The sequence below is a fragment of the Solanum pennellii genome, chromosome 6 (genome assembly GCF_001406875.1).
Source record: "Solanum pennellii chromosome 6, SPENNV200".
Taxonomy (NCBI): Eukaryota; Viridiplantae; Streptophyta; class Magnoliopsida; order Solanales; family Solanaceae; genus Solanum; species Solanum pennellii.
Window position 1 is genome coordinate 55060338 of NC_028642.1, and position 15320 is coordinate 55075657.

Below are 15320 nucleotides of genomic sequence, written 5' to 3' on the forward strand. Positions count from 1 at the left end.
GGCCGCCGCAGCGGCCTCAGTCGGAGATTGGTGAGGGTTGTTGTCCATGGCGGTTTGCGGAAAATGGAAGCTACTATCTGTGTAGAGAAAATGTGAAGGTCTAATGGTGCTCTGCTCTAGCTTTGTACTTATTTATACAGTTTCATTTTTTTTTCTTTCTAAAAAACAGCTTTTATTTTCTATTATAAAAAAATGGACTTATAATATTTAATTCTAAAACCGTATTTGTTTTATATCAAACTATAATCCAAATATTACTTTAATATATTTTATTTTTACTACCAACTACTTTTTCTTATCATGTTTTATGTATGACCACTTTTTTGTTTTCTGGAGCGTTCTTTTTTCTTTTCTTTTCTTTTCTTTTTCAAAATTGGGAATGGGAAAGAAAAAATATATTGAATTCTCTGATGATTTCTTTTGAAAGGTTTTAAAATATCTAATAACCATTTTTCTTTTGCAAAGGCAATTATTAGTGGTATTATGGAAGTATTCTTAGTCAATGTAATTTATTATTCTCTTTCGTTTTAATTTATTTAATCTATTCATTTCAAAAAAAAAGAATATTTTTATCATCAATAATTTTTACATTTTAATTTTTCGCATAATATGTTTAAATAATATATTTATAAATTAAGATTATAAAATTTAAAATTTTACTTAATTTTCTTAAATTTCAAATTAAATTAGAATAGACCAAAACAATTATGTATGGTGGCACGGTTCAAAGTCTAAGTTGAGGAAATTCATAAGTGAGTGATTACAATATGAGATTTTTCGAGAAGCATTGGAGCATTTGATACGCCTTGGGCATAGTAGTGATTGACTATTTTTCTATTATTTACCTTAATCTGGCAATATTAATAGGCATAATACATAAATATGCCTTTTATCTTGGTTTTAAATTATATTTATGTCCTTCAACTTTGAATGTGCACAAATAGACATTTAAACTTGTATAAAGTTGAACAAATAGACACACATGTCCTACATGTCATTTTTTGTCCTACGTAGTATCCTACGTATATATATATATATATATATATAATGCTCTAAAATTTATGATCTAGAATAAACTCATTTTATTATAACAATTTAACTTAGGAATCGTTTAATATAATGTATAAACAAAATATTAAATAAAATGTATTAGTAATGTTTGCATTAATTATGTTTAGAGAAAAATATAAAATGACACCTATAGTTATTCTAAATTTTCAAAAAGACATTTAAAATCGGTGAGAATTCTATTACCCACAGAACTATTTCAATCGCAATAATTTTACATTTTTGACTCATTTTGACACACATCTAATAGGCGCGTTGAGAAGTAAAAATAAATTGTCAAATCAATGTACAAATGTCACATGGCACTGACAATTTGAACTTTCTTCTTCATTAAATACCTACTTTACAATTCTCCAAAATCTTCACAATAATAATAAAAAAAGTTAATAATAATCCATTTTCAATAAAATTTTCGTTTAGCTTTACTAGCTTCAATTTACTTTTTTTTATTATTTTATTTAAAAGTTATGTGAGCAAATGAATTTGTAAATCATGAAAGTGCAATCACAAACAAATTTCACTAACATGACATTTTTAAATCAAAATTTCCATTCAAATCAATAAGCAATTAATATGTGAGTCTATGCTTTTTCGTTTTGACTCCATAATTTAAAAAATTATCATCGTAAATAATTTTATTGTGACTATTGAAATGCTTAGGATTTTGATCATCAAAGAGAGAGACTAGAGTGAAAATTTGAAAGGGGTTTAGGATTTAATGGAGTGAGTCATGATTAAAATGTGAATGAGTCAAGATTTTAATTCAATTTTCACTAAATGGGTTAGAAAAAATTATATTATTAATTGTGGTGATACTTACGCTCATACATTGTTAATGTAGATTGTGTAAAAAATATGTATTTATTGTGATTTTGACATGTTTAGTAGGATAATAGAACATCGTAAAATTAGCGTGTCTTATTAAAAATTCATTTTTATGTCTTTTCTCTTATGTTTATATTATTTCCTTATTTCTTACTCATTGTTTGTTGTTTGGTTTGATGTATTAAAAATAACAGGCATTGCATAATTTTTTATAAAAAAATATATTTATTTACAAAGATATCATTCAAATATAGTGAGAACAATGTAAAAATAATTTGAGAGAAATTGAATTTTTAACCATGATAATGCATCAATTAAATCCTCTTGCATTACTAATACAATAATTTTTCATGTATCAATACTACACTCCTCGATATAAATAGAGCGTATAATAAATATTGCATTAGCCATACACGAATTGAGAAAGTATATCAAACAATGTATCACTATTAGTCAATTACACAAAAGTAATACACATATTATTTCTTTTGACGTACACTATCAAACAATCCCTGAAAATATCAAAAAGTTTTTAAATTAAATTAAAATTCCCTCTATCCCAAATCAAATTTTACATGACATAACTTTCTTTTAGTCCATTCTGAAAAGAGTGACACGTTTCTTTAATAAATAAATATACAACACAATTTATATTTTTATCGATTTGGATTTCATTTATTTCGAAAAAGGTCCATAAATTAAAGTTGTATTTTTTCTGTTTAAAAAGTTATTTCTTTGAAGGATAGTTATGAAATAATGCAAAGTCTTTTTATATTTTATAAACTTTGTGCTCAATTAAATTACGTGACATTATCAAAAGGAAGAAAATACCAATATAAAATAAAAAAATTATTTTTAAAATTGACTAAAATAAAAGAATGTGATAAATTTTGACGGATGGAGTATTTTTTTGGGCCTACAGGATAATATACCCAATTTAGTACACTCCTATTAGCAAAATTTTTTTTTTATTTTTTTTGAAGAAGCGAAAAGGTTAGCTGGGGTCCACGCGCTGCGGAGAAATGTCCATTGAGCAATTACCAATCATAAGATGACACGTAGATAAAACTTTAAATTTTGGAATTGTAATAACACATCATTGACAGCAACTTCATGATTTTTTAATGAAAAAAAGTACTCTAAGTAGTCATGTCATTTCAGTTGGTTAGATATTTTTACGTAAATTAATATTTTTATGATTGATGGTTTGTAACTCCCATGGAAAAAAGATTTTATTCGCGAATATGTGAATTCAAAATTTTTACTTAAGGATTCTCATATTTTACTTCAGCTATTATCATTCATATCATAATTAATTGTAACTTTTTTCGTAATAAAATAATTAAAAATAATGTTAAAGTATTGGTTAAGGGTGTGTATCGTTTGGTTTGGTTATATGCATGTATTATTGGTTTGATTTATTGATTTTAGATTTTTAAATATGCTAACTCAATAGCAAATCAATAAGATATTCTTTATCGATTTTGGTTTATCGGTCTTTTATCACTACCGATTTAATTTTTGGTTTACCCAATAAGAAAATATCCGTAAAATATTATATGTCTTCTCATTACTCTAAATGCTTTGATATAGTGAAACAAGAAACGTAATGATAAATTGCGCCAATTAGAGAAAATATAGTACAAACTACAAAGGCTATAATTACATGGTACCATCAAAACATAGTATGAAAACTTTTATGATAATCAAATTACAGACCTTTACAAACTTGCAAATGCTACAACCTACAACTACACAATAAAACTAAAATAAAAAAAGTTCAACAAGACTAAAACTAAAACTAAAATCAAATAGCTCAAGTTGTGAACCCCTTACTTTAAGCTTTATGTTTTTAGTAAACAGTAAAAACTAGTAAAATGGCCTAGTGTGAAGTTGGTAGAGTACTAATAATTTGATATAGTTTTAGTGTCTAATTATATATTAAATTATTTATATTTAATAATTAGAAAAGGTAAAATAATAAATTATCACCGTCTTATTGAGTTCTCGATTTACCCAATAACCCAATAGTAAAATCCGATACCGAACCAATAACCCAATATTTTTTTTTATAAACCCATTAAAAACTCAATAATTTTTTAAAAAAGAATTCAATAACCCAATAATATTTTTTTCGGTTCGGTTTATCCGTCGATTTGATTTTTGCACATCCCTAGTACTGGCAACAGTAGATTACTTGTCCTAATATTTTAAAGAGCAACTTTCAAATATAGCAAACACAAAATTCATATTTGTATGTTATAGCAAAGTTTACATAATTGCGCTCCATAACAAAATGTATATTTCGCTATACATATTAAAAAAAACAGTTGTATAATTCGCTATACATATATAAAGAAACCAATTGTATAATTCACTATACAGATGCAAAAGAAAGCAGTTGTATACAAATCAATTGTAGAATCTGTGTATGTATAAAACGAGAAAGAGAGAAAGACAAAAGAAAACTGAGCAGGTAAATATTTGTATTGTATAATTATAAGTGAATAGGACGAATATATATGTATTTGCATGTGTATATACAATTTTCTTTCACTTTACACAAACAAAAATGCAATTTGTACATTTCGTTTCTGTTTGTTTATGCGATAGAGATGAGGGTGACGAGCGAGATCTGGTAGAGTGGTGAGGAGGGGAGAAAGGGGAACGAAAATATATGTGATATATATAATTTTTTCTCGCTTTATACAAACACAAACACATTTTATACATTTGTGTTTGTATAAAAGCAGAGGGAGCGAGCGAGAGATGGAGCGAGAAAGAGAGTGGCGAGAGAGAGTTTGAGGGAGAGAGGTGACTGACAAACAGTTTGCTACAGCGCACAATTAAATCAAAGTACGGTTATAACATTTAATTTAATTTATTAATTTGTCATTATATACAATATTTCCTATTTTAAATTACTCGTTGTATTTATCACGTGTTATATTCTCTACTTTGCAACATTACGTACTCATTAAAAGTCCTTAATCGAATGCTGTTGAAAAGTGAATACTGAATAATGGTAGATTAAGATAATTAGCAGTGTCATTAACGTGAAGTCGATATGTCCGAGTGGTTAAGGAGACAGACTTGAAATCTGTTGGGCTTCGCCCGCGCAGGTTCGAACCCTGCTGTCGACGCTTTTGCAAGTTTTTTTTCTTTCTTTTTTTCGCTTTTGCAAATTCTTATTAATTTCTTATCGCTGTTATATTCTCTATCTGTTCTCATAGCTACGAAAAACTGCATCCTTTGTCTTCCTAACATTGAATTAAACGTCAATTCATCTGTCATGATCTGAATTGGTTAAAGGCACGTTAAAAAATGTGAAAATAAAAGGCAGTGAAGTTCTTACACACAACTCATCTTCTTCTCTGTCTCTATCATCCTACACTCTCTTTCATATTCTTCTTCTAAAGTCTCTATTGAGTAGCACTATCAAGTCACGGTGACAGCCGTGATTCAATTTCTTGTAGTTTCATACTTCATTTCCATGACAATTATTGTGATTTTGCTTTGAGTTGAAATAAATGGAATACTCTTTAGCTTATAAAATTTTCCTCAAGCTTAAGGATAGCAATAGTTGTCTACCATCCCTTGCAAAGAGTAGAATTAGAACACATAGTTGGTGCATTACATGTGTTTTACGTAACAAATACAGTATATCACAGTCCCGTATGAAATATAAACTCCTGACAACTCTTGGCACTAAAATTTGCATGGCGTTGCCAGTTCATTCTTGAACAACGCAAGAGATTTATTTGGTGCAATTGACATCACTCAAAATGAAAACCTGCAAATCTGGATTGCAGAGGAGGAAAAGGTAAAAATGATCCCAATGCAGTGTAACTGTCCAATTCTATAACACCAACATTCAGTCAAATATGATTGGTTCATCGAGCTCATATGAATCAATATGCTACTCCCATTCCTGGTTTATCAAAAGTGAACTTCTTTCAAGTAATTAGTTACCGGATCTCCTTAAGAATGCTAACACGCCTAAGCCTGCAACTAATGCAGCACCAGCTGCTACAGTGCTGTAGGCTGAGGCCCATGCAGATTCAGGATGAGCATAATCCAAACTACCGCCCATTGTTCCTGAATAGTCCAAGTGCAATTTTAGCCCCTGTTCAGGTTGATTTTTGTCATCAGTCCTTATTTCGTAATCAAGAAAAGAGACACAAAATTTAAATCATAAGTCAATCTTCCTTCCTGTTACTAGGGTTTATGTTCATTCACATTAAGTAAGGCCAAAGGAAAGTCAATCATACCTTCCAACCTGAAGATCTTGCATGGTCAATAGCTGCTGTAAGATCACCATCTGATGCCAGTACAACCTTGTCATGATCTTCATCTTCATACTGCAATAGAGTAATTGTTCTTGAATATAATAATCAACTTGCTCAAACAGGGAAAACCAAGAGGAGGAGAATCATTCAAATGTACGAGAGAAAAATTAATGCATTTAACCAGAATCTGAGGAAGATTGGTGCGGTCAATGTCATCCCCCACTCTTTGAATTATGGCAGCTATTAGATCAGTCATGTTCTGAATATCTGAAATATCATAAAAATAACAGGGTCATCGACTCATTGTGGGACTCAAGATTGTCATGGTTGTAAAATTATGAAAGACAACAAAGCACAAATATCATATCAATTTCCTAGAGTCAGTCTCAAGAGACAAAATAAACAAACACTGCTGGATATATAATGCCTGATAGTGATATTCAAGAGCACCAACATAAAGAACAATCGAGAAACACAAGTGATACGGAAACAGTTGAAAGGACAGAACTTCCATAAATTTGATAGGAGTCAAGAGCTCTGGGAAAATTACGACAGTTTAGAAGGCAGGTCTCAAGATGCCTTAAAGAGAGAAAATAGAGGTGCACATTTTTTGGTTTGTTCACACATGTCAACAGTACTACATGATTCGGCATCATGAATGCATATATAAACAAATGGGCCAATGGCAACAAGAATTTCCAGGTACAAGATACACAAGGTCATATCTGATTTTGAAATCAAGCAACAAGATTTGATAAACCAAGAGCAAAAAACACCAGCATACAAGAAGTATACCAAAAAGTAGAAAATCTTACAAAGATATGATTTTCTATGAACGACACCCACAGCGAAACCTCATGGGTGCACCAAAAGAAAATAGGGGATAAAAGGCTATTCATTAGGTGTACATAAAAAGATACACAAGTCATCTGATAACATCATAACATTGACAAGTGCCTAATTTTTTTGGTTAACTAAAAGCATATTATTTTAACATACCACAGTTGAATCTGTGCATCCTCCCTTTTTTGTCTTTAATCTTGAATGAAAAACTAGTTGGCTGGCTAGATGAAGGATAGGGAATAGATCTTCCTGTTTCTGTCCCTTCAGAAGCCAATTTCAAGGAATTCTCACTGAAAGGTCAAATAGAAAATGTGAGAGATAATACAAACGGAAAAGAAAATGAGTTCACAGATAGAGGCCTAAACCTCCGCGTCTCATCATCATCATCAGGAGTCAATGCCATAGCTGAATCCCAAAATCTTTGCATCATAGAGTTTGCAGCTTCATTATTTACTCCAGCAGCATTTCCCACCTGATTAGTATCAATTCTTGAAATAAGAAACTTTGGGAAAAAAGAGAACTAAACAAATAAAATATAGAACCTAAGATTAAATAAAAAAGTTTCAACATTCGACAAGATTTTTTGCTACTTTTAACTTAATGACATCCTAGATTACCTTGATTTTGAGATGATATTAATAGTTGAAAATGTGCCTCAGAAAAATTTAACCCTCACGTTAAGTTTTTAATCAAATAATGAAACAAGAAGAGTTTTAAAAAATCATACATGTAAATAAATTGAGCATGACAACTTGACCAATTAAACACATTTGTTCAGAAAGCACAAACGGCAGCCACAATGGTTAAAGGATTGGTTGAAATATTCTCTGATCCAAAATAAAGGAAAAAATTTAAATATTAATACTAGCAGTAGAGGTCATACATTCAACAAAGTTGGAATTTCTTTTACATAGGTAAACTGACAACCTACTTTACTTTCCATAAAAGTCCGTCTTAACAAAGTGGTCAGCAGGATTTCAACTTGAGAGTTAATGTCTTTGAATATGCATGGATACATGGCAAACTCATCAAAGTAGTCAAGACTTGAATGAGGTAATTACATACAAGGCCGTATTCAGAAAGTGAATTGACCACCAACATGATAATTCAAATGATAACAATTGCTAATGACAAGTTGAGAAGGAAAAAATTGATATGTTCATGTGTACTGCCTTACCGTGGCTACAGCTGCATGAGTGATATGAAGCACATCAAGAACAGAAACAACAGTTCCCTCTGCCACAAAAAAGAAGTACAAATTTATTTAAAGACATATGAAAAAAAAAAAGATACTCTAACTCAAAGTGTAACTGGAGGCAAATAATACCTTTATCAACAAGAGGAAGGTGTAAAAATTTCCCGTCATGCATTGTATGTAAAGCATCAACAATAGGCATATCTATTGAAGCACATTCTGGATTGGGGGTCATTACCTGGATGTTAGATGCAAAACAAAATGGAAGTTATTAGTACTTATCCCTCAAATCTCAAGAAACGAAGGAAAACAAAAAAGATTGAAAAAATCTAAGTTCCAATTATTCAAAGAACTAGTATTGTTTAAACCTTTTACTTCGATATGACCAACAAGCTATCCCGAAAAAATATACCCCCTCAATTATCGAGAGAGAGAGAGAGAGATTACCCTTTCAACAAGAGTGGATTCAGGGGGAAGATCTTGTGCTATGACTCGCATCAACAAGTCCTTTGAACTGCAGAGCATATGAGGCAAATCTTCTCATGAGATGATTATTATATGCCATTACACTAAAGCTCAGAATCGATAAATGTAAACGAGTGGATACAAGGGGAACACTACTAACGTTAAAATCCCTCGTGGTTTGTTGTCAACTGTTATGATTGCAGAGCTTGTTCGACATTCGAGCATCTTTTTGGCTGTGGCTAGAACAGTTTCATTTGGTTCAACTGTAACAATCCTAGAAACACCACAAATCAACAACAGATAGTGACTCGCCTGTGGATTACTTAAAAGGTTAAACTATTCTAAAAATGAAGGTTACATACTTTGAATTTTCAGAAATGATGGTAGACAGTGAAGGCCTGAACATTCTCTCCCGAAGTGCTTCTATAAATGTATTGGAACTTGCTAAAAACAAAAAATATGGAAGGTTAATAAATGCATTTCAATACCAATCAAAAATACCATTCAATCACATGAACTTAACAAGCACAGTCAGTAGATAGAACACTCCTACACTATGCCAATGAAGAATAGTAACAACACAAAACTAAACTAACCACAGCCAGTTGCCCCCCAGTGTTTTTCAACTCCCTCAACGGCAGCTGCAATGGCCTTTCCTTTCTCAGCTGCCCTTTCGAGGCGAGCAATTGCATCATAAAGGCACTTTGCAATATCAAGCAAAGCAACGACCTCTCCATTATCTACAACTGGCAAATGTCTAAATTTTCCTGTTGTCAGAACAAACATAAGATGTTGGAAAGGTGATGAAAAAAGTTAACAGCTTGAGTCATTTCAAATGCACCAACCTAGCACCATTTTCTGCAAAGCCTCCACAGCAAGTGTGTCAGAAAGCACAAAAACCGGATTTTTCGTCATTATCTTTGAAACTGGTGTTTCCTGTATATTAACTTCTGGAGCAATAACCCTTGTTGCTATATCCTTCAATTTGCCCAAAGGAAATAAAAGAAAAGATGCGTGAAGAATTAGTTAAAGATATCACCACAATGGGTAAAGGAAAAGCATCAGCAATATAAGCAGCTCTACAGAGGTCTATTTACTTAAATTTTACAGCCTTTTTGCATGATCAAAGTCAAACCTTATCTGTCAGGATACCACATAGTAATGCATTTGAATCAGTCAACAACAAAGCATCAACTCTGCGAGCAGCCATCTTGCGGCAAGCTTCATAAATACTTGTAGTATCAGGTATTGTAAGGGCTTTTGACAGCCTCAATCTCTTAACTGTGCGCTCTCCAGTCAGTCCCCTGCTCCAAATTTGTGAGAAACAAATATCAAAATTCAAATAAGCACACAATGACTATTACAAATCAAACTGACTATTACTGATCCCAACTTGAAAGCAAAACAAGTTTTTTAAATATTAGTAATCCGCACTAGCAAAAGAATCTCATAGCTATTGCTTTGTTCCTTAATAAAATTTCACTACGTGTGGCAAGAACATAACAAAGGACCGTATACTTAAATTACTAAGCAATCTCCAAAAGTTGCATTAGAGAAAAAAAATCAACCACCTAAAAAAGGACTGGAAAAAACTAAAAACCTGATCAAACAAGAACCTCAAGGAAGCCTGCATAGTATAGCCAATTGAACCACTCAAAATGAATGATGGGAGCATCTGAGTATTGGACATGGGTGTAAAGCGAACAAGTCATCCATAGACGATTGCAGCATACAATTAAGCACTTCCATCATGCAGTTTTTCAACATCAGATAAGACTTTGCTGTGATAATAACAATCACTGAGCTGAGGTTCCAACTATAAAATATTTTTTCCATACTTCCATACATTCTAAGTATAGAGTATAAACTCTTTTCTTTTCCCTCATATAGCTATAAGTAAGCAGCAAATAAATCATTTATATCCCTGACTAAGAGCTCATATCCATCTCCAATGTTCAAGTTGGGGGGAGAAGCTCAGTGGAAGAATCAAGTAAAGCTTAATTTTACATGACAAACATTTCAAGCGGGTGGCAAAACTAAATCCAACACTATTAATAATATATGATGGCCACAATGGTATGGCACCACCAACTTCCCCAAATTTACTAGCACAAAGTCCAGCGATGTACCTAAATGAGAAAACATCCATATCTCTACGAACTTGAGTTTTGGAATTAATATATTTCACAACTAAAAAGATTATTTTGAGTTCAATCCTACCTGACTAAACAGAGCTAAATATATTCCGGACACTATACAAACATTTGCTTTAGAGTTTCCGGAAACAAACTTGTACAATATCCGTTACTTCAATAAAGGAATTAAACATACATGGAACGAGATATAGAAATCGACTTCCGGTGAGCAGAATCCGGTTGTACTCCTACATTTTCCGCTGCTGCTTTCTTCTTAGCAAGTGAAGAAGAGTTCGTCAACGATATGCTTCTCCTCGATGATGATCCTCCTCCTCCTTGACTCGTCGGCATCTGAACTCTACAGCAATCAAATTATTCAATAAAAAACTTGTACTTGAGATTTCAACGGAACCACGAGATGGATAAAATTGTCAACGGTCGAATACAGGAAAAGACGGCTCTCAGCCGAAAAAATAGGAGAAAAATATGAACAATATTGATAACGCTGTGGATTCAAGTGTCAACTGCCGGAAGAAGATTTTCCGGCGAGGAGTGGAAGGAGATGGAGGGGAACCCTACGGATGGAAGAGGAAAGGTGAGGATTAACGTTTGAGCTGAGAATTAATTGAATAGAATTATCTGTGGGAAAACGCCGTTATCTTGTGGGGCCCTAACCAATAAGCTTCTTCCACGTCAGCCAATGACGAGGATTCCAATTTCACTGGAGCATAGGAGGAATTGAATTAAGACGGTGAAATTCAATTTTGAATTTTACTGACACTCCTTTGAGTCCTCAACTTTCTTTCTTTTTTTTTCTTTTTCATTCATATTTAATTTAATTCATATCCTCCCAATTTCATTTTGTGAGAACTATTATTATTCTTATAGAGCCAAATCATTTTTTCATTAATTCCAATTACTTATTTTAGTAATGAAAGTGTAGTAATTCAGTGCCCTTTATGTGCTTTTTATACCAAGTTAAATATATTTTTAAAATGAAGGCGAAAATTAAAAGATTGGGTGTGAGCACCCTAAACTCTTCATTCGTCTAATAAAATCTTCATACCCTAAACCCTTCATTCTTTTCAAACGGAAGAAATACTCCCTCTGTTTTTATAAAGAATAACTTAATTTGACTCGAAACGAAATTTAATAAAAAAAAGAAGACTTTTTAATTTTATGGTTCAAAATTAAAGTTATGTCAAATGTACCAAAATGTCCTTTAATCTTGTGGTCTTAAACATGTCACGTAAAAAGTTAAAATGTTGCCAAATAAAAAAAGACTTTTTTTTAAACAAACTAAAAAAAATAGGAATACTTTTTTTAAAACGAAGAGATACATGTCGAATAAAATCTTCATTATTTTGAATTAATCATGCTAATAACTTAAATTTACATAAATGACTTTTCGAAAAATAGAGAGTACTAAAGTAAGAGTGCTACATTACTAGTAAGAAGCTATTGTAGTTTAGAATCAATTCCTTCTCCCACATCCATCAATGGTAATTAGCCCCTTTCAACTTATTCTTCTGATGGAGGACAATTTTTTTTCCTTCTGAGATAAATATTCTTTGTTATCTCTCTAAAATATACTCATCGTAAGCCAAATTCAGTGGCCCAAACACTTAAGGATCGTTTGGTACAAAGATAAATAGTGCTAGGGATAACTAATGCTGAGATTAGTGAGGCATGAATTAATAGTGCACGACTTTATAATGCAGGGATTATTTATATTAGGTATTTGGTTCATTGTTTCCACCTCATCTTATGTTTGGATTGAAGAAACTTTATAAAAAAAATTCTTTTCAATTATACCATTGAATTATTATGCAATTGAGTTAAGGTAAATAATTGTCAGACAATACTATTTTTTTATGGTCTTCTAACTAGCTGTGAGAAGAACAATTTTTTTATTGTTTGCCTTTTTTCACTTAAATTATTTAAGGATAAATAATCATCAACTTAGTATTGATTACTTACAAAATGTCAATTCTCAATTAACAAAAAGATAAATTGTCAACTTCTAAAATTGAGAAGACGACAAACAATAGTAAAAGTGAATAAATCATCTACATTTACATATAAGAAATTGCAAGTTGTAATTAAAATATGTATGCAATTTTATTAACAGTTTAAAATACAAATAATTAGAAAATCACACAAATAGCTTATCCTAGTCGACCCACAAATAGCACATCAACGAATTATATATTCAATTAGGATCACAAACATCATGTGGTGATATATTTGTCATTTTAATTAGTTAATTTTAAATATTGTATTAATTTGTATTGAATTTATTTAGTAACAAACAACTTTATCTAGATAACTTATAAGATAATTTATTTAAATAAATTAACTAATACAAATACAATACATAAAATCAAGAGAATAAACAAAATAGTTAAAATGATTTGAGGAATACTTTTATCTTTACATAGACTTATCCCATAGTATTAGTATTAGTAATATATCCTATAACACCATTAAGAGGTGTAACTAATCTATGTATTAGTTATACATAGGCCTAAATTCCTACCAACATAGTACTAAATAATACCATATATAATATATGGACTATTATTTTAATACGACCTACCAAACGGCCTTTTATTTATCTACCCATGCAAAGATATCAAAGGGACTTCTTGTTTCAAACAAATTCAATTAAAATATATTTTGAAAAAAATTAGACTTCTATCGAAGAGAAATGAATAAAAACATTCATAAAGTTCTCATGGAATCGACATGTTAAGGTATTGTTTATGTACATTATGAGCATAGGGGTGGAAAGTGTGTTTTTTGAAGTTAGAGGAAAAACATGTAGTTATAAGAAGTTAGAGGGGCGCTGAAGAAAAATTAAAAAAATCTTCGATTAATGGACAAGAGAAGAAAGTATTAACACATTAGTGGGATGAAGTATATTCTAGTGTTTATACTCTTTCTATTTAATTTTATTCAATGATATTTAATTAAAATAGAAAGCTAAAGATAATAATTCAAATTAACTTCTAAATAGTTTTATGAGTATCACTTCAAGTTCCCTGTTCCAGATAATATAACTTTAGTATAAGCTTCGGATTTTAGATTTGAATTCTATAGGTTCGTGATATCATTAAATTCATTAATTATTTGAGTTAATGAATTTGAAATTTAATTAGTGTTTGGTCATAAATTTTTAAATATTCTTGGCAAATATTAGTTGAGTGAAAATTTGGTGAAATTTCACCGTGTGTTTGGCCATAGGATTTGAAAAATATATTTCACCTTTTTAGAAAAATATGATTTATACCCATAAATTTAAAAAACTATTAAAACTAACTATAAGTTTGTATTACAAGTCAATTGGATGTTCGTTACAACAATAACAAATAGTTTCCATGACACTAGAGCAATGTGCTAATTTGGAGCGACTGCAACAAGTATCATTCCATACATCGTGAAGTAGACGAAGCACATGACTTTATTACTTTGAGTTAATTTTTCATCATTTTCATCAACAATCATATCATTATTTAATATTCACTAAATATTTCATCACTATTTTGGTGTTCACGTAAAAAATTATGTAATACAACACAAACAACTACAATAGAGGGTGTTTTTGTAAAAGATAAAAGTTTGGGGTAAAATTTTAATTTTCAAAAGATCCCAAATAATAAGATATGGGCTAAATACTAGAAAAAATTAGTATTTGAGAATTTGGGTTATTTACCAAAAATATTTGTCAAATAATGACAAATTGTATACACAAACATTATTTGCCAAATTTTTCTCCAAATATTATTTGAGAAATCTATGACCAAATGGTCTCTTAATAAGTTTCTTTTAAGACATATATAAGATTTGAGTTAAAGTTACTGAATTCAGCTGGATCTATGAATTTTTGTGCGTCCGCTCCCGGATGGGTTACCCAAAAGAAGATGCTTTGCCCTCCATCATAAGGCTTTAGCATGTTTCTAGCTACTTCTCTTGAGGAACAAGCATGGAATCAATTTTCAAGACCATAATAAATTGTGGCCACAAATTTTGAATTGAAAAAAACTCTACTGTGAAATTTTCATAACATATTTCCCTGCAACTGAGAAAAAAATGTTAGATTGGGCACCCATTATTATTGGTTACCTTCTATTCGTTCTTCTCTCGCCTGGACTCATATTTCAGCTGCCGGGGAATCAGCGTCACGTCGAATTCGGCAGCTTCAATACTAATGGCAAAGCCATTCTCCTTCACACACTACTCTTTTTCGTCTTTTTTACCATCCTCATTTTGGCCTTTCGCATTCGTATTCTCTTTGGCTAGCAGCCAAGGGCCCAGAAGGTTCATCCGAACATCTTTTTACCAAAAAGCTGAGTAATATGCATATGAAGTTGAATTTATATATATATATTAGACGTTGAATTTTTTTTAGTGAGAAATGTTGATTTTTTTGTAGTTTTTTTTTCCAAAAAAAAAAAATGAATAAAAGTTATTTCGATATTTATTAGATTTTTAGTGTTT

The 15320-nt window shown here is 31.1% G+C and overlaps 2 protein-coding genes and 1 non-coding gene across 4 annotated transcripts in view; 1 reads left to right on the plus strand and 2 right to left on the minus strand.

Moving 5' to 3' along the window:
• LOC107023615 (nuclear transcription factor Y subunit C-1-like) overlaps nucleotides 1-153 on the minus strand; it is a 4605-nt gene extending 4452 nt beyond the window's left edge. Inside the window, exon 1 of the mRNA XM_015224362.2 lies at nucleotides 1-153. Coding sequence (XP_015079848.1) covers nucleotides 1-48 — 48 coding nt within the window. The 5' untranslated portion in view covers nucleotides 49-153.
• Nucleotides 154-4954: 4801 nt separating this feature from the next.
• TRNAS-UGA lies at nucleotides 4955-5036 on the plus strand. The gene has a single exon. It is a non-coding gene; the product is annotated as a tRNA-Ser (tRNA).
• Nucleotides 5037-5434: 398 nt separating this feature from the next.
• LOC107023637 (CBS domain-containing protein CBSCBSPB1-like) lies at nucleotides 5435-11435 on the minus strand. Of its 2 annotated transcripts, none has more exons than XM_027917862.1 (14): nucleotides 11017-11435; nucleotides 9821-9989; nucleotides 9531-9663; nucleotides 9282-9452; nucleotides 9048-9129; nucleotides 8846-8959; nucleotides 8668-8734; nucleotides 8353-8458; nucleotides 8203-8261; nucleotides 7391-7497; nucleotides 7182-7315; nucleotides 6340-6449; nucleotides 6165-6254; nucleotides 5435-6019 (listed from the first exon to the last, which is right to left on the minus strand). In XM_027917862.1, exons 1-14 carry the CDS (start codon nucleotides 11169-11171, stop codon nucleotides 5858-5860), a joined length of 1659 nt encoding a protein of 552 aa, XP_027773663.1. In that variant the 5' UTR covers nucleotides 11172-11435; the 3' UTR covers nucleotides 5435-5857. The 2 variants fall into 2 exon arrangements, with proteins under 2 accessions (XP_027773663.1, XP_015079878.1); XM_015224392.2 differs by having other exon boundaries at nucleotides 6364-6449; nucleotides 11017-11434.
• Between the last annotated feature and the right edge of the window lie 3885 nt (nucleotides 11436-15320).